Source organism: Chelonia mydas, chromosome 5 (assembly GCF_015237465.2).
Source record: "Chelonia mydas isolate rCheMyd1 chromosome 5, rCheMyd1.pri.v2, whole genome shotgun sequence".
Lineage (NCBI taxonomy): Eukaryota > Metazoa > Chordata > Testudines > Cheloniidae > Chelonia > Chelonia mydas.
The window spans coordinates 36,543,021-36,559,058 of NC_051245.2; the positions used below are offsets into that span (position 1 = coordinate 36,543,021).

The 16,038-nt window shown below is 41.4% G+C and overlaps 1 protein-coding gene across 6 annotated transcripts in view; it reads right to left on the reverse strand.

Annotated features, from left to right (window-relative positions):
* The window catches only part of PDE4D (phosphodiesterase 4D), a 1,166,661-nt gene that overhangs the window by 59,127 nt on the left and 1,091,496 nt on the right, over positions 1-16,038 (reverse strand). For 4 of the 6 annotated variants that reach the window (XM_043547759.1, XM_007053879.4, XM_043547760.1 and 1 more), the window contains one exon: positions 7,426-7,538. In XM_043547759.1, coding sequence (XP_043403694.1) covers positions 7,426-7,538 — 113 coding nt within the window. Of the gene's footprint in view, positions 1-7,425; positions 7,539-7,624; positions 7,969-8,418; positions 8,454-16,038 lie in introns of those variants that run through there. The other 2 variants (XM_043547761.1, XM_027828498.3) reach the window with 2 other exon arrangements.

Here is a 16,038-nt window from a genome sequence, read left to right on the forward strand (position 1 = left end):
AATTGACAGTCGTGATATTAGCAAATTCCTTTTCCACTATTTTATTTCCAGCACATATTTTATTATGTTTAATAGCTGAAACCTAAGAGAGTGACTGATAAAGAAATCCTCTTAAATTGGATATGACAGCATTATCCTTTTTCTCTAATTGGAAACAGGTCACTCTAATCTATGACCATGATTTAAGAAGATATTATTTTACTTTGGTTGAGCTTACAAATTTGGTAAAAATACTATCAAATACAAAGCTTCTACACATGGACTGTCATTCCTGAAGACAAGATGCTAGTCATGTAACAAACTATGTCAGCGTAACCAGAAGTGATTCAAAAGGACATGACTAAAAAATAGTCAGTCGGTTAACAAAAGCTGACTTCTAAATGGTGATTCATTCTTTCATACCACAACATTAGCCTCTTCCTTTATTCCTACTAAGATGCACTGCATCCATCTAGATGACCATCACCATATTATCTGAGTGCCTACCATGGGATAAAGCAAAGATGCCAATGAGCTCATACAATAATGAAAAACGAATTCAGTAAGGAAAAAGATTTTGCTTTCATGTGACTCAGTGGTTGTTCTAAACCGTTATTTTAATTCTAATTCTTAACAAAATATTTAGGACTTATATAGTGCTTTACATTTTCAAACCACTATACAAACATGCACATGTCTCTGATAGGTAGGTAGGTAGGTAAATACTGTTTTCCTAATTTATGGAGAAACTGAGGCAGAAAAGACTTGACTGAGGGTAAATAGATAGTCTTTTGCACAACAGGTGTAAGAACTTAGGAATTCCTGGCTCCCAGTCCTAAAATCAAACCACTAAACAAATACATAAATGTATGGCAAAATAAAGTGAAAGGAATATCGCCAGCTTATAAATCACACTAGCATCCAAATATCTTTTTCCCCCACTCTTTTTACAGTAACAGCTATGATTACTGTGATGGGGAAAAAAAGAGGGTGAAAGATACTTCTCTTTTTTATTTCCAATTTGTTTACTTTGTGCATTTGGCAACATTTGCTGCGTAGTTAATTTAGTTTCACTCCTTCCCCTATGCAGTCCGTTAGTCAGTTTCCCGTGTTATTTGTACAAGTCTTTCACACAGCAATAAAGAAGAAAAAAAATACTTTTCTCAATAGGACAATGTGATTATTAAATAACAAAAACTGGCAGGGGACCTCAGTGCTCGGTGTAAAAAAATAATTATTTTAAATCAACTAGATTTCAAGTTGACTGTTTTCTCTTTAAGTCTCATTCTTGTTATCGTTAATGTTTACAATTAAGACATTTAAATTGTGTATAAAATGCAATTCACTTTAATAAAATGTTCAAACCAATTCCTGTTCTATTTATTTTTGTTTAAATCCTTTTCCAGCGGGTGGTGGTATGGTCAACATTTTCAGCTGAGTACAGGGCATGGATGGCCATTACAGGAAAATGAAATGTATTCTTCCAGTGACTGAATATGCCCACAAACATTTGGATTGGTGCTCATAGTAAAGTAGCCTTTGAGTGTGAGAGATGGTTAGATGCATTGCTGCTTTGGAAATCTGCATTTTATTTTTACTCAACAACTCAGAGGAAGTTTTGCAGAGTCACTTGAATATAAATATCCGCATCAACACATAACCTACTATACATGTTGGACAGCTACAACTTTATTTGATGTATCAAAAAAGTAGCTGTTTTCTATGGTAAAACTAAATAAAACATATATCTTTCTAACTCTGATGTTTAGAGAAATTTCTTGGAGACATAGTGCACTCACAGTAAACAGGTCTGGGACCACAAACCCAAGGTTAGCAAGAATGTATCCACATACTGTAACTAACAGTGATCCTCACTGACTTTTGTTCCCACCACTATTTTTGTTCCCAATGCTTTTGATGAATCACAAAGATAGCAAAGAATTTTATCATTATCTGTGGTAAACTTCAACATGCATTGAAACGTTTCTGTGTTTAAATTCAGATACAGAGACATACTAAAATAATACACTAGAGATTTTTGCAATCATAAATACAGAAGTGAAAATATGTTTGCATGTTAGTTTCATTATACACACTCCTCTATATTTAACTCATCTACAAATTAGTACAGTCCTGTGGAAAATGTTTGCTAGATCTTTATTAGTAGCACCCCTGGACCGCAGTCAGGTTTCAGGGACCCATTGTGCTAGGTACTGCAGAAGCACGCACACACACACTTACACACACATGCATACAGGTCCCTGCCCAGGAGAGTTGACAATCAAAGACTTTTTAAAAAAGGATAAACAGTAAATAATAATAAAAAAACACCACCACACGTAACCTAGACATTTTTTAAGAGGACGATTTGCTTGTATGATTGTACCAAAGTGTAAGTTAAGCATCCAAATCCCTGCTCAGCACCTACATTAAAGTTAGGATTTTCAAACGTGCACTGGTGCTCATAGCGCTATCTGAAGTTACCAGGCACCTCTGCAAATTAGTGCATTTTTATTTAGGCATCTAAATATGCATCAGGGAGCCTAACTTTCGGCATCCAAGTTTGAAAATTGTTGGCCTAATATTTAAAGCCTCAGTACTAGCAAACATTAAACGGAAAGGCCCATCAACGAATGGGGCACCCAGTCTGCATGCCTTACCCACTATTGCCAATCCAAGGGCTCAAAAATCAGGAGTCTGGTCCCCGAAATCGTGAGATGATAAAACAATATTTCTTTTTATCTGCCTTCTGGTTTTTGAGCCGTTAGGGATTATGTTTTCAAGCTTTTCTCCACAACTATGTGGGCTAGAAACATACTTTATTTTTTAAATGAAAGCTGAGATTATCTGGCACTCATGTGACTCCAAGAGCTGGGGATTTAAGAAAAAACATCAAATAGTTCAAAATTCGCAATAAAATCATGAGCGTTGGCAACATGCTGATTGACTACAGAAATAAACTCGCTATTTGATTGTGATGTTCTTTTGAACTGGTTTATTTATAGAGCCATGCATATAGACCAGGGGTGAGATTGTGTGCTGTTCCTCCAAGAAGCTACTTTTGGGCTTTATCAATTCTGGCACGGTCAGGGTCTGGCACAACCCCTAAATAACTTAAGCATCCCAGGAAGCTGCTCTGAGTTATGGCAGCCCTGGCTGGACTGCTTACCGGGCAGCTCCAGGCTATAGAGCTTCCCAGAATCGCCATAGCTCTCTGAGCTACACTAACCCTCCTGGCATGCCCAGGCTTGTGAGAGGGCCTGTGGAGCACCACCTATGCTACCTTACACAGTGCCTGCACTGCGGAAATTCCCACCCAACCAGCCAAGGGCCTTTTACATCCCTGTGCACTACCACAGTGGTGTGGTTCCTCAAGATGCTCCCTCGTATTTATACCAACTCCGCTTTCCTGAGTCCATAGCTATGAGTTTGGATATCACTGATTACTATTTATTGTGTACCAATAGCATGCTCTAAACTGTATAAACACAGGACTCAATCCTGCATTGAGATCAGATAGAGGAGCCTTCTGTGCTTGAGCAGAGACTTAATGCAGTCAGTCAAACTCAATAAGGGCTCAAGGGTCCATGGTATCAGATCAAGATAGTAGCTGTACAGTAGACATGCTCCCTGGCCTACGAAGTTTATAGTATAGTTCTGACACTCACGAGGCACAGACTACCCTAATCTGATAGGCATTCTTTCCTCTAATATAGCTGCTTTTGCACCACTAATATGAGTGAGTCCTTAGCTGGTGTAAAGACAACATAACCAGTTCCCTATGCCACCCCACTATGTCTAAAAGACTCACACAAACAGGGGAAATTGACTGACAGCACAGGGGAAAGAATAAAATTGAACTGACTATGCAGAAAGTGCTGCCAAATGCACAAAGTAAACAAATTGGAAATAAAAAAAGAGAAGTATCTTTCCCGCACCATCTCTATTTTTTTTCCAGTTACAGTGATCTTTCGATGTTACTTATAAAAATGGTGGGGAAAGAACATATTCAGACACTAGTGTGATTTATAAGTTGTTGGTTTCCTTTCACTTTATTTTGCTATACATTTTGGTATTTTTCTAATGCTTTGATCCAAGTACTGCGGTCAGGCATTCCTGAGTTCTTATCCCTGTTGCACAAAAGGTTATCTGTTTACCCTCAGACTAGACTTCTCTGCCTCAGTTTTCCCGTGAATTAGGATAACAGTATCTATCTGCATATCTACCAGGGATGTCATGAGCATTAGTTAATGTTAGTATAATTGTTTTAAAATGTAACATGTTGTGTAAATACCAGATATTTTTAAAAATAATTAGAATTAGAATGACTGTTCATAACAACTCCTGCAACATTTGAAACTGAAATCTTTTTCTTATTGATTTTTTCCCACTATTGCATGTGCTCACTGTTCTTTGCAAGATGACTAATGGCATTTGATTTGTTTTTATTTTAAGAAAGAAGAACACTGAAAATATACACATAGATTTACATAGTCAAAAAATAAAAAGACATTTCATTTATGGCCTGCCAACCTTAACGCAACAAAAAACTATCTGAGAGCATTTCTGAATATTTTAGCGTGTTGCACTGAAACGAGCAACAGAGAGTTTCCGACATCTGTATCCATAGTTGATGGATCAAGTAAACCTACTCAATATGTGACTGCAATATTAATTTCCAGTTCTGACGTAAGATATGGCATCATTCTGATTGACCTTCAGATTGGCTATGACAACCCAGCTTACTGTATATCTCATATCAAATGCCTTGCCTGCATGATCCTGTTTCTGAAGAAATGAGAAGACCTTTATGAGACATTTTCTTCCTGATTTCAATAAGTATATATGAATAATGTTTATCTGTTATCTCTGGCAAATCAGGAGTGCATTAACAAATACAAATACAAGGGGGAGAAAGGGGGTGGGATAAGACCTGCAGTTGTGCAGGGTGATGGAAGCTATAGATTTTCTCAGACAAAAGTCAATCAGAATGTTTTCAAAAATAATGACCAATCTTTTTAAAGTCAAGGTTATTAATATATTTGACTGAACTAGTAATTTTTATATTGATTTGTAACTGGTTAGATCTTATTTGTTTAAAAGTCTTGTCTCCTGTGTTTAGAAAAGGCATAAAAGGACTGGATTCAATAAAATATAACTATTATTTCTTTTTTTAAATAATAGAGAGTTTCTCAGGTACTACTGAAGCGAGAGCCATATAAGTATCATAAACAAGCAAGTTGATGGGTCAACAGATTAGATAGACATCTTCAGCCTATAGAAATCTTCCAGTGTTAACTTGCTGTGGGGTCATTCCTCCTAAAGTGGTTGGACAAGTGTTTTTAAATGTATTTAATCAGATCCATAAAAGGCTTCAATATTATAATTACAAATAACTAGATAATATTTTTGTACATTTCCTTTCACAAATTAATTCTCTAAGCCTTCATTCTTTCCATACTATAAATATCCAATAATTTGGATGGGATTTGCAACAAATGCAGGATCAGGCCCTAACTGTGGCACTGATCCCGCTCCCTTTTTAAAAATGAGAGTTTTGCCACTGACTTCAATAGGAGCTGAAACAGACCCTCTATCTCTTGATTTAGAGTAAAAAAATAAGGACCAGTTCTGAGGTGAGGAATATCTGCAAGTCCCAAATGTAGGAGCTCAGTATCTCAGGATCAGATCCTGCTGGAATTGTTGTTAAACAATTTGGTACAAAACTGTTTTTAAAGTTTGGGAAATGTTGAGCTTTACACCATTTCTCTTTTGTGCTTCTGTCTCTTACTGTCAGTTTTACTTTCGAATCATAAAAGCAGCAGAAATAACCAGCTGACCAGAACCAGAGAGACTGTGGAGACAGGACGGAGAAGCATAAATGGTCACTGAGAAATTTACTGGATATATTATGGGGCTTAAGCAGCATAAAAGCTGAAATTCTTGACATCTTATACATAGCCACAGAAGAGTATCCGGTTAAATAAAAATGCAATTGATGAAAACTGATGACAAAGTTGGGAATAGCAGTCAAAACAAGAAAGCAGAAAGGTAAAATAAAAGACAGAGATTATATGAAGAAAGACCTTATTTGTTTTTCTTGATATTCTGGAAAAAATTAAACTAATTCAAAATAATAAGTTTATTAAAAGGTGAATAGCTATTTGCATAGATGGAATAGAGGAAAGAAGTGTACTTTCTTTGTAACAATTAATCCCCCATTTTTCTAAAGTGATTACAAATGTGGCGAAAACATACGCCTCCCATAGTACCTTGTAGCAAGTTCTTCTTATTACAGATGTAAAATAAATTCTCAGTAATGTCAGGTAAAGCCCATTAAAATGAACACCATAAATATTAGCTGAATATTCAGCCTGTGGCCTTGAGGGCACTGAGGAAAGTAGGATGGTGAAAGGGCTATCTGGAAGCCCTACATATATGGCTTATTCTCTGCAGAAAATTTTAAAATATATGTTCTTTTTCCTTGCAAACATGAGTAATAAACAATATTATGCCATATATTAGCATCAATATTTACAGCTAAAATAGGGTCTGTACCACTTAAAATACAATCGTATTGAATACAGTGTTATCTTTATTATCACTTTTTCAGATGTTTACACTCTGGCACAAGGTTGCTTACAACCTTGTACCTCTCCATTGTAGACAACTAACTTCTGAAATTGAAATATATCATTTTCTTGGCTCCCAACGGAATGTGTGTGGCAAGAATAAATAACAGAAAAAATTGTAACGGTCAGCAATCAAATATAATACCTCTTATTTTAAACTCAAACAGAAATAGAGAAATAGTTTAACCTTCCAACACCTAATGTTTCACCACTTTCAAAATGTGCCTTGAAATTTACAGCCATAGGAATCTGCACAAACTACAGGGGCAATCATTCAGATTCATACGCAGAGCTTCAAACGATGAATGTGTCCTGTGTTTTTCAAGCCCAATACAGTTATTTTAATTTCTTAGACCACTGCATCTTTTCTGTTGTTAATAGTATTCAGATAATTCCCCTTTAACAATATATCAAAGTCTCAAAACTGTTTGTTTTCAGCATCCCTGCTCTATGAACACACACGCCATCAGAAAGAGAACTTTGCACTACGATCCTTGGTTGATCCACTCATATGCAGTCATATGAGTCAACAAACCCGTGAACATTTTAGTTAAGGATAACAGCTCCTTCATTTACAAACATTCAGGGTTTTTTTTTTAATTAAACAGCTTAATTTACGTTAAAAAGAAGCTTAGAGATGTATTAAAGTTTTTACTTGGAGTTGCATGGCTAAACTCCAGTGTGGCCCAGAGAACGGGACCCTGTAAGTAGTTGGATGCGTTTTGTACTTGGCTCAAAACTATCCACTGGATTTCCAGCTTTGATAGCAAGTGAGGAGGAGAAATAGAGGGCAAGGGAGTCCGATGGGTCCTACCTTGTTCGAGGCCATTTCACTGACGGAGTGCCTAGTTTGCAGGGTCTCCAGCTGGTCCAGGCACCAGTCCAGCTCCTCCAGGGTCTCGCTGGCCAGTTTTTGGTAGGCCTCCTCTGCGAAGAGATAGGGAAAGGAGTACTCAGTTCTCAAGCGCTTCACAGGGCTAACAGCAAGCTCCAAAGGGTCCATCCTGCCATACCCAGCCATGCTCAGATGCCCAGTGCCCACACATGAGTGCTGCTCCTTCATATTGCTAACGCAGGGCACTGAGGGAGGGCAGGCTTCAGACTCCAGCTGGACCCACAAAGGAACTGCTCGGGTAACAGAGTCTCCAGCCTCCTTCTTTCCGCCTTAAAGTCAGTGGTCGGAACCAAAATCTGCGGGGACACTTGGAAGGCTCGTTTGCTGTGGGCTCAGTCTCTCAAGCGGACCCTAGCCTGCATGATGCTGGCGGGAGGCTCGCCTCCTCTCTCTCCTCCGGGACGGCTGATGCAGGGACCCTTGCGTTGCCCAGGCTGGAGACAGGCAGCGACACCGCCCCTCCCCCCGCCCAGGCCCGCCCCCCCGGAGAAGGCTCCGAGCAGAAATGAATCAGCGCGGCTGCTGCCGTGTGTGCGGCCACCACGTTTCCTGTGTTCCCAGCTCCTCCTCCCGCAGCGGCGAGAAGCTGAGTCCGGGGCTGCTGCTCTCAGGGAACCCCTCTCCCCGGCCCCTCCCCCCCCCCCACCAGAGGGTATTTTAAAGCCCCCCGTGATGGTCCGGGTTTCCCTGTGGTGGCATCACACGAGCAGCAGGCGAGCGAGAGCCCTGCTGCTGCTGCTCCCCGCCAGCCGGAGCCGGGGGCAGCCGCGTGTGCTGTGTGTGTGAACGGAGGGGGAGCGGCCGAAAACCCGGCGTGGAACTCTCGCAGTCGCCTCCGCCGAGCTTAAGGAGCAAACCCCACGTAGGTCCGGAGCCCTCCCGGCTTCTCCCCCACATGTCACCGCCACCTGCCTTGGGCGGGAGCATAGCGCGCGCGCCACAAATCCCCACCGCTGCCCTCCGGGCCACGGGCGCTTATGTAACCGCGAGCAGGACAACACACGGCTTCGCCGCCGCCTGGGGAGATGCCCGGACGAGATTAGCGCCTCGTAACCTTGAGGCTCAGGGTTGTGAGCAGGTGGCGTGCCAGGGCGCTCCGCAGCGTCTGAGCGCCACAACTCAGCCGGCGGGGAGCTGGCTCTGGCCACAGCTCCCTGCCCCTTGCCTCCCCAGCAGAAGTTTATGTCTCACTGGCATATTTCTTCACTGAATGATTATCTGTCACATGTTGATGTCTGGACCCTAGGTGTGTTAGCCTCTCGGCCTCAGATTCCCAGGAGTGGGGGCAATAATAGTTTCTTACCTAGCCCCTAGGGTTGTCCAGCATTAATCGATTAATAAAGCCCTCTGAAAATGTAATTCCATGTAAGGGCTAAGTATAATTATGTTTAGCCAAGGATGTAGCAGCAAAAGGATTTTTCAAATATTGCAGTAATATTTACTCTAAACCAAACGGGGTGTGTGTGTGTGTACAGTGCATCACACAATTTGCTTTCGGGAGCAGGGAGATAGGACTGCTGAAAGCTCTCCTGAAGTTTACCCTGGAAACCTAATATCAGGTTGGAAAGATTTTAGTCTTTTCTAATGTACTAAGTGTCATATTGCAGCACGTTGTCGTACAACATGTAGAAGTGGACGCAGAAAAGGAGCAAAAAGGGCCATGCACACACCCCACTCACAAAATGACCAGTCACATGAGAACCTGCATGCACTGTGGGTTAGCTCACGATAATCAGGAAAAATAATTATATTTCCAAGGTGAGGATGTCATCTGTAAAGCCTGTCTATGATTTCTCCTACAGAAGTTGCATTTTTCATCGGGCTGAACTTACACTGCTGAAAGCAGTAGTGTAGTGAGGTGCTCTGACTTGAGAACTGTGCACTTGGGAGCCTATGTTAGGTACCCAAGTTTGAAAAGCTGGCATACTTGTTTCTGAAATCAGTGGCATAAGAGTGCAATTTCAAGGAAGAGAAAAGGAAGCTCAATGGGTTTGCTCTTCCCTCCTAAAATATCTTCAGGAATTTTGTCCCAGATGAAATTAAATGTAATCTTCAAAATGTCAAGAAAAAAAATAATATTAAACCATTCAGCACTGGCTAGTACCACAGTAGTTTAATGAATTATCCTTATATATTGTAGTTCTAAGTGCTACAAATTCTTTTAAATTACGTGTTTTTAGTCTCAGAGTATAAATTTCTTTAAGATAAGTATTAAAAAGTATAAATGAAAAGCTATTTGATTCACATTATGGTTATACAGTATATTGACCAGATAGAGAGAAGTTTAACAGAGATTCCATTGAAAATTAATCATATACTGAAATGAGGTTAAGTGAATCAATATGAGAAGGAGATAACATTTTGATGTCTAGCTAGACTTCAGGCTGTCTTTCAACATTCCTTGAAATTCAGAAATTGGGAAATTCACATTTTTCTTCACAAGGTAACAATTTTTCTGAAATCTGAGATTATATCAAGGTGGGGCTTTTGGGAGCAGAATAAAATAAAGTTGAAGGTTGTCAGATTTTAGTAAATAACGTAAAAGGTCCTGTTCACCATCTATTTGTTTTAAAGGTCATATCCCTCTTCCTGCCCCCATCCAGCTATCTTTTAAAAAATTACTCCTAACATTATTGTAGATGTGTATAATTTTATCTATCTGTCCTCCCAAAAGACTTTAACAAGCAGGAGTCCCTCCATTCCCTAATTAAATGCCACCATCTCTGTCATGGAGCACTCCATGACAATGGTCTCGGTATACTGGACTTTATGAGAATCTTCCATGGTTCTGGGGCTCCATGTGTAGGGAATGTATAGAAGAAGCAGACTAGACATAACTCTAATGGAACTACTTGTCTGAGTAAGGACTACTAACATGACTTACAAGATTGAGCTCTTTCAGATCTTGAAGCCCAATTCAATCTCCAGTGACTTAAATAGAAGTTGGATTGGCCCCTGGGGCACCAACATGGCCATGGCTGGAGATGGGATATTGGACAGGGAAGGCCGATACTCTGAGGTGGTACCATGCATTCTCTCTCTCTCCCTCTCTCTCATATGCTTGGCTGGCTGGTTCTTGCTCACATGCTTAGGGTCTAACTGATGGCCATATGTGGGGTTGGGAAGGAATTTTTCCCCAGCTCAGATTGGCAGTGACCTTAGGGAATTTTCACCTTCCTCTGCAGTGTATGAGTGCAGGTCACTTGCCAGGATTATCTGGGTATATCTCACTTAATCATTTCCCTGCCATTATGGGGGCCATGGGCACTTGGGTCCCTCCTATTCTGTGCCACTGGCACATAATTAGTTTAGTCTCCTGTAGTCTGTAATACTTTGGTTTAATTTTGGTTGTTGGGTTTAGTGTGTCGTACTGGGTGATGTTGGTGGCCTGTGATTTACAGGAGATCAGACTTGATGAGGACCTGATGGTCTCTTCTGGCCTTAAATTCTTTGACTTCACTATGGAACTTCAACGAGTCTAAAATAATACTGGTATTCACATGCTAATATGTAAAACAAGCACCCCACTTTTGTTCCTAGAATTCTCAAAGTGCAATGCAACCAGAAGACAGTTTTTCAGAAATACACTGTAAAGGTTTTGAGGCTCTAAATTTGACCCATCTTTAAATTGTTACAAAATCTGACAAGAAATATCCTGTAGGTTCTAAATTTTTAAAATCTACCATTCCATCACCAAGAAATTAAAAATAAAAATAAGCAAAACATTAGCCACTAATTTCTGGCAGGCCCACAAAAAGGTTTCTGTCCCCTGCTTTGGCTCTAGAGTGGTAGTTAATTACCAAACACTTTCCCCAGAGCTGATCTAAAAATCAGTCAAATGGTATGGGTACACAAACAAAGTTCTTTTGTAACGAGAAAGTACTTCATGAGTTGAGCACAGCCAGATCAGTTTCATCTTCATCAAAAAAGGGTGTGTAGGGGTTGGGGAGGGGGTAGGAGGAGGATGTCAATGTTTGCCAAATAGAAAAGGTCAAATCTGGAAGGAAATTTTTTTCTAGGTAAGTATTATACAGAAGGCAGATTAAAATAACTGTGACACAGCTGGAAGGGAGAACCACCTTTTACACACTGATTCTGGAGGTACCTGGTGTTTGGTTTACAGGGTAACTTATTGTAGGCGGAGAACTGAATTTATGCTCAGCTAAAACAGTTCCTAAGAGCCATTTTTACAGACAAAACCGGCCAGATGTTTTGGTGTTCTGACCATGTCCCCTCTTCCCTGGAACGCTCCTAGAACAACTTACAGGAGTGACTGTGAGGGAAGAGCAGCAGCAGCGCTGTGCCACTCAAAGAATGCCCTTAACTGAGGCTATTACCGAGGCACCAATTCCAACCAGCTCTGCAGCCACCCCTTTATGTCACAAGAACTAGCAAAAAGGGATTACAGGGGAGGAGGGTTAAATAGAGATTTATAAGAGATTATTTGACTTCTACAATCTTGAGTTGGGTTGTCCAGGCTATGCAGGTGAGTCTCTGTTTAACTGTTTTATAGTATGGTTTTTTTTATTGGTTTCTCAAAATATAAAGAAACAGACTTGAACATTTTATAATTTCTTCCTGTAAATTATTATCCCCTACTATGTATTGGGTTTTAAAGATTACTTAGCACCAATTAACTTGAAAATTTGCATGCTGCTGGGCAAGTGTTCTTAAAAAAAAAGGGAAGCAGCAGTGGCAAATTTTCTTTTTTATGTCAGTAGACTAACATAAACCGTTCCCATCACCCCCTCCTTCTAACTTCCAACTACATGTGTACAGAAAACAAACCCAATACTTACAAAAAGAACAAAGATTAGCCATAATCATTTGGCATTGCACAGCCATGTTTTTAAAAAGGATGTCTCACATATTTGTGTTTACAAAACAATTAACTGTGAGAAAGCTCCTAATACAACTCCAGAGATAGCTAGCTATGTCCTCATTTACTCGTTTCATTCAGAAGCTTGCTGTTTAAAAGTTTAAATGGGAAAATTTATTGTACGATGATAATTTTGTCAACAGAGATAATGTCTAATTTGTTTAATGGATGATCGAACTTTTTATATATGCGGTCACTTTATCTCATTTCTAGGTCATGAAAAACAATACAAGACATTTCTTCTATGGCTCGAGTATTTATTACATTAATCTTTTCAGTTTTCTCTTATAGACAGTTTTGACAAACACAGCTGAAGCCAAAGATAAGGGGCCAGATTCTTGGTTACATTCTGGCTACTTTGTACCATCTGAGCAGTGCAAAGGGGCTAGAAAGCAGTAGGATCTGGCCAGCAAAGAATTCCATTCAGTATGAAGGAGCTGTCACCTGGCACAGAACCAGTGTAGTTAGCCACTGCAATGTAGGCGTGTGTTTTGGATGTGTCACAACAGGAAAGGGCATGGCTGGAGGGTAGTGCCCTCCAGTTATGCTCAGTGGGTGTACAGTCCCTTAGCCAGCTGGGATTAGCAAGAGAGGAACCCAGGCTGCTCTGAGCTATGCTGAGGCCAGGGCCAGTTGAGATCCACTCAGAGAATCAGGGAGCCTTAACCTGCTCCCTGAAAGTCACCTTTGTTGTATCACAAATTCACAATAGAACCTCAGAGTCATGAACACCAGAGTTATGAACTGATCAGTCAAACACACACCTCATTTGGAACTGGAAGTACACAATCAGGGAGCAGCAGAGATGAAAAAAAGAAAAAAAGCAAAATACAGTACAGTACTGTGATAATATAAACTACACCTGTACCCCGATATAATGTGACCCGATATAATGCGGGTTCACATACAACTCGGTAAAGCTCCAACACGCTGCTCTGAGCAGTGTGTTAAGGGGGCCGGGCCAGGGCTGAGGAGTTGGATAAGGGGCAGAGTGTCTCGGGGGTGGTCAGGGGCACCCCCCCGCAGGATCTGGGAGGCAGGAGCTGTGGGGGGCACTTTTGGGGGCCCCGCAGTCCCAGAGTGGCCCGGGGGATTAGTGGGGGGCCGGGAGCAGCCCACTCCACTTCCGTCACCCCGGCCCCAGCCGTGTCACTTGGGGGAGGGAGCTTGGGGGAAGGGATCCCCCCACCCCTGCACTCACCGGCAGTGGCGGAAGTGGAGCAGCCCGGCCCCAGCCCGCTCCACTCCACCAGCTCCCAGCCACGGTGCTCCACTTCCTGCCGCAGGTGAGTGCGGGACCTTTCCCCAAGCCCCCCTGCCCCCAGCGACACGGCTGCGCCAGGGCAAGGAAAGCGGAGCAGGCTGGGGCTGCATTGCTCCACTTCCCGCCACTGCCGGTGAGCGCCTGTCAGGGGGCGGGGGGTGTGGATAGGGGTCGGAGCAGTTGGGGGACAGGGAGCGGGGGGGTTGGGTAGGGGGTGGGGTCGATTAGGGACAGGGGTCTCTGGATGGGGTGGTCAGGGAACAAGGGGGGCCAAAGCAAGTTCGATATAACGTGGTCTCACCTATAATGCGGTGAGATTTTTTGTCTCCCGAGGACCGTGTTATATCGGGGTTGAGGTGTACTAAGAAAATAAAGGGAAAGCAACATTTTTTTCTTCTGCATAGTAAAGTTTCAAAGCTGTATTAAGTCAATGTTCAGTTGTAAACTTTTGAAAGAACCACCATAGCGTTCTCAGCGTTACGAACAAATATATTCCCGAGATGTTCATAACTCTGAGGTTCTATTGCAGTTGGTGCAGCAGAGTATCTAGGCCAAGATTTTCAGTTTCTGTAGTTGGCATTATGAACTAATCATCTTAGGTTCAAGTTACAGATTTCTTTCCTTAGACTAAAATGTAAGTACTTATAACTTTTAACCAAAATGCTCCAAGATATCAAATGACTTTTAACTTTTACTCAACACCATCATCTACTGTAAACTATATTAAAACTGATTCAATGTCGGGGGAAAACAACCCTGTCTTCTTAGTCATCCTTCTCACAGCTGAAACAAATATAATCATGAATTTGATATTTATTTTTTCCTGAGAACACTTAACTACAGCTATTCATAAAAGTTGTGAAGCTGAAGATTCTCTCTAAGGTATGTTCACAGGTCATATTGTTGTCAAATTTAGAGATATACACCACTTTGGAAGCTGCTGAGAAAATCCCCTTGATCTTGAGCGACACAAAAGGCTGGTGGTTAGATTTGGAACATGCATCTGTGAAGAGGAGCACAGCTGCAGCAAATTTCTGACAAACCCTGTGATGGTTCCACTTTGAACTCTTCTTTTCTCCATTCCAGGATTTTCTCCAACATTCCAGTCTAATAAAGAACAAATGATGGTGCTGTTTAGTGACCACATGCAGCCATAGATCTATATCTTAAGGACCAGGACTAGATTTCTTTCAGTGTGTGATGATCTGAAGGATTCCCCTGACACATTACTTTAAATTGTACCAGCGGCACCAGCTGAAGATGTTAAAATATCCCCATCTCTTTGAGAAGAAATTGTACTAGTTTCAAGGATAACAGCAGGAGCAGAACATTGAAACATTTTCCATTTGCAGTGCTTGTGGAACTGCTCTGCAATTGTATTACAGATAAAGGCCATAATTACACAGATGAACATGGAGCAAAGCATGTATTAAATGAGGAACTACTTGAACTGCACAAATAGCTTAATTGAAAAAAGGCATTTCTCTACCAACATTTCATATTTGCACTTTGGTGGTGCAAAGCAACTCTAAAAGTCAGCAGATATAGCCCTCTGAGGATTCCTCTTCAATTAATTCTTGTAAACAAAAGGATATGGCTTCAGGAGTGCAACACTGAGAAATAGGGCTCTTTGCAATTATTGCCTGGAGAAAATAGTCATAAGACATTTGTTACATCTACATCTCTATCTGTGCTTCCTTGGGGCAGCTTTACAATTTGACCTCAATAAGCCCTCTGTTTCTTTGTTTATTATGGGGCAAATTCTGTCCCCACTCCTCAGCTGCACAAAGCAGTTCTGCTGCATGGAAGCGGGCACATTATTTGTGGAGTCTGCACAGGGGGTACACATCTCTCATGTGTGCAGTCCAGATCTATGGTGGCTTCCTGTATGCCAAACAGTTTGGGCTATAACCTGGGGTCAGGATTTAGATCTAAGTCACTATGACTGGTAGGATGTATTGTAACACCTGTTATAAAAGTCCTTTTGTGATATAAAGTATTTATCAGTTCACCAAAAATCAGAGTTGTGCAAATACCCATATTAATAAAATAGACTTTTGGGAAAACCATACTTCACTATAACCAAAAACATCTGGAAAAGCACATAGTACAACATCCACAACATATCCAAATGATCTATTAATTTAGTGATGGGCTACCTCAGAATTTCAGAGTAGGGATGCTTATAGGGTTGCCGCCACCTTTCTAATTGCTGGTAATGGGACCCTGAAGCCCTCTCTCTGCTCTGCCTCTTCCCCCCAAGGCCCTGCCCCTGCTCCACCTCTTCCCCCAAGGCTCCAACCCTGCTCCACCTCTTCCCATGAGGCCATGCCCCCTTCATTGCCTCTTCCACCAAGCCACACCCCTTCTCCCCCTCTTCCCCTGCCCC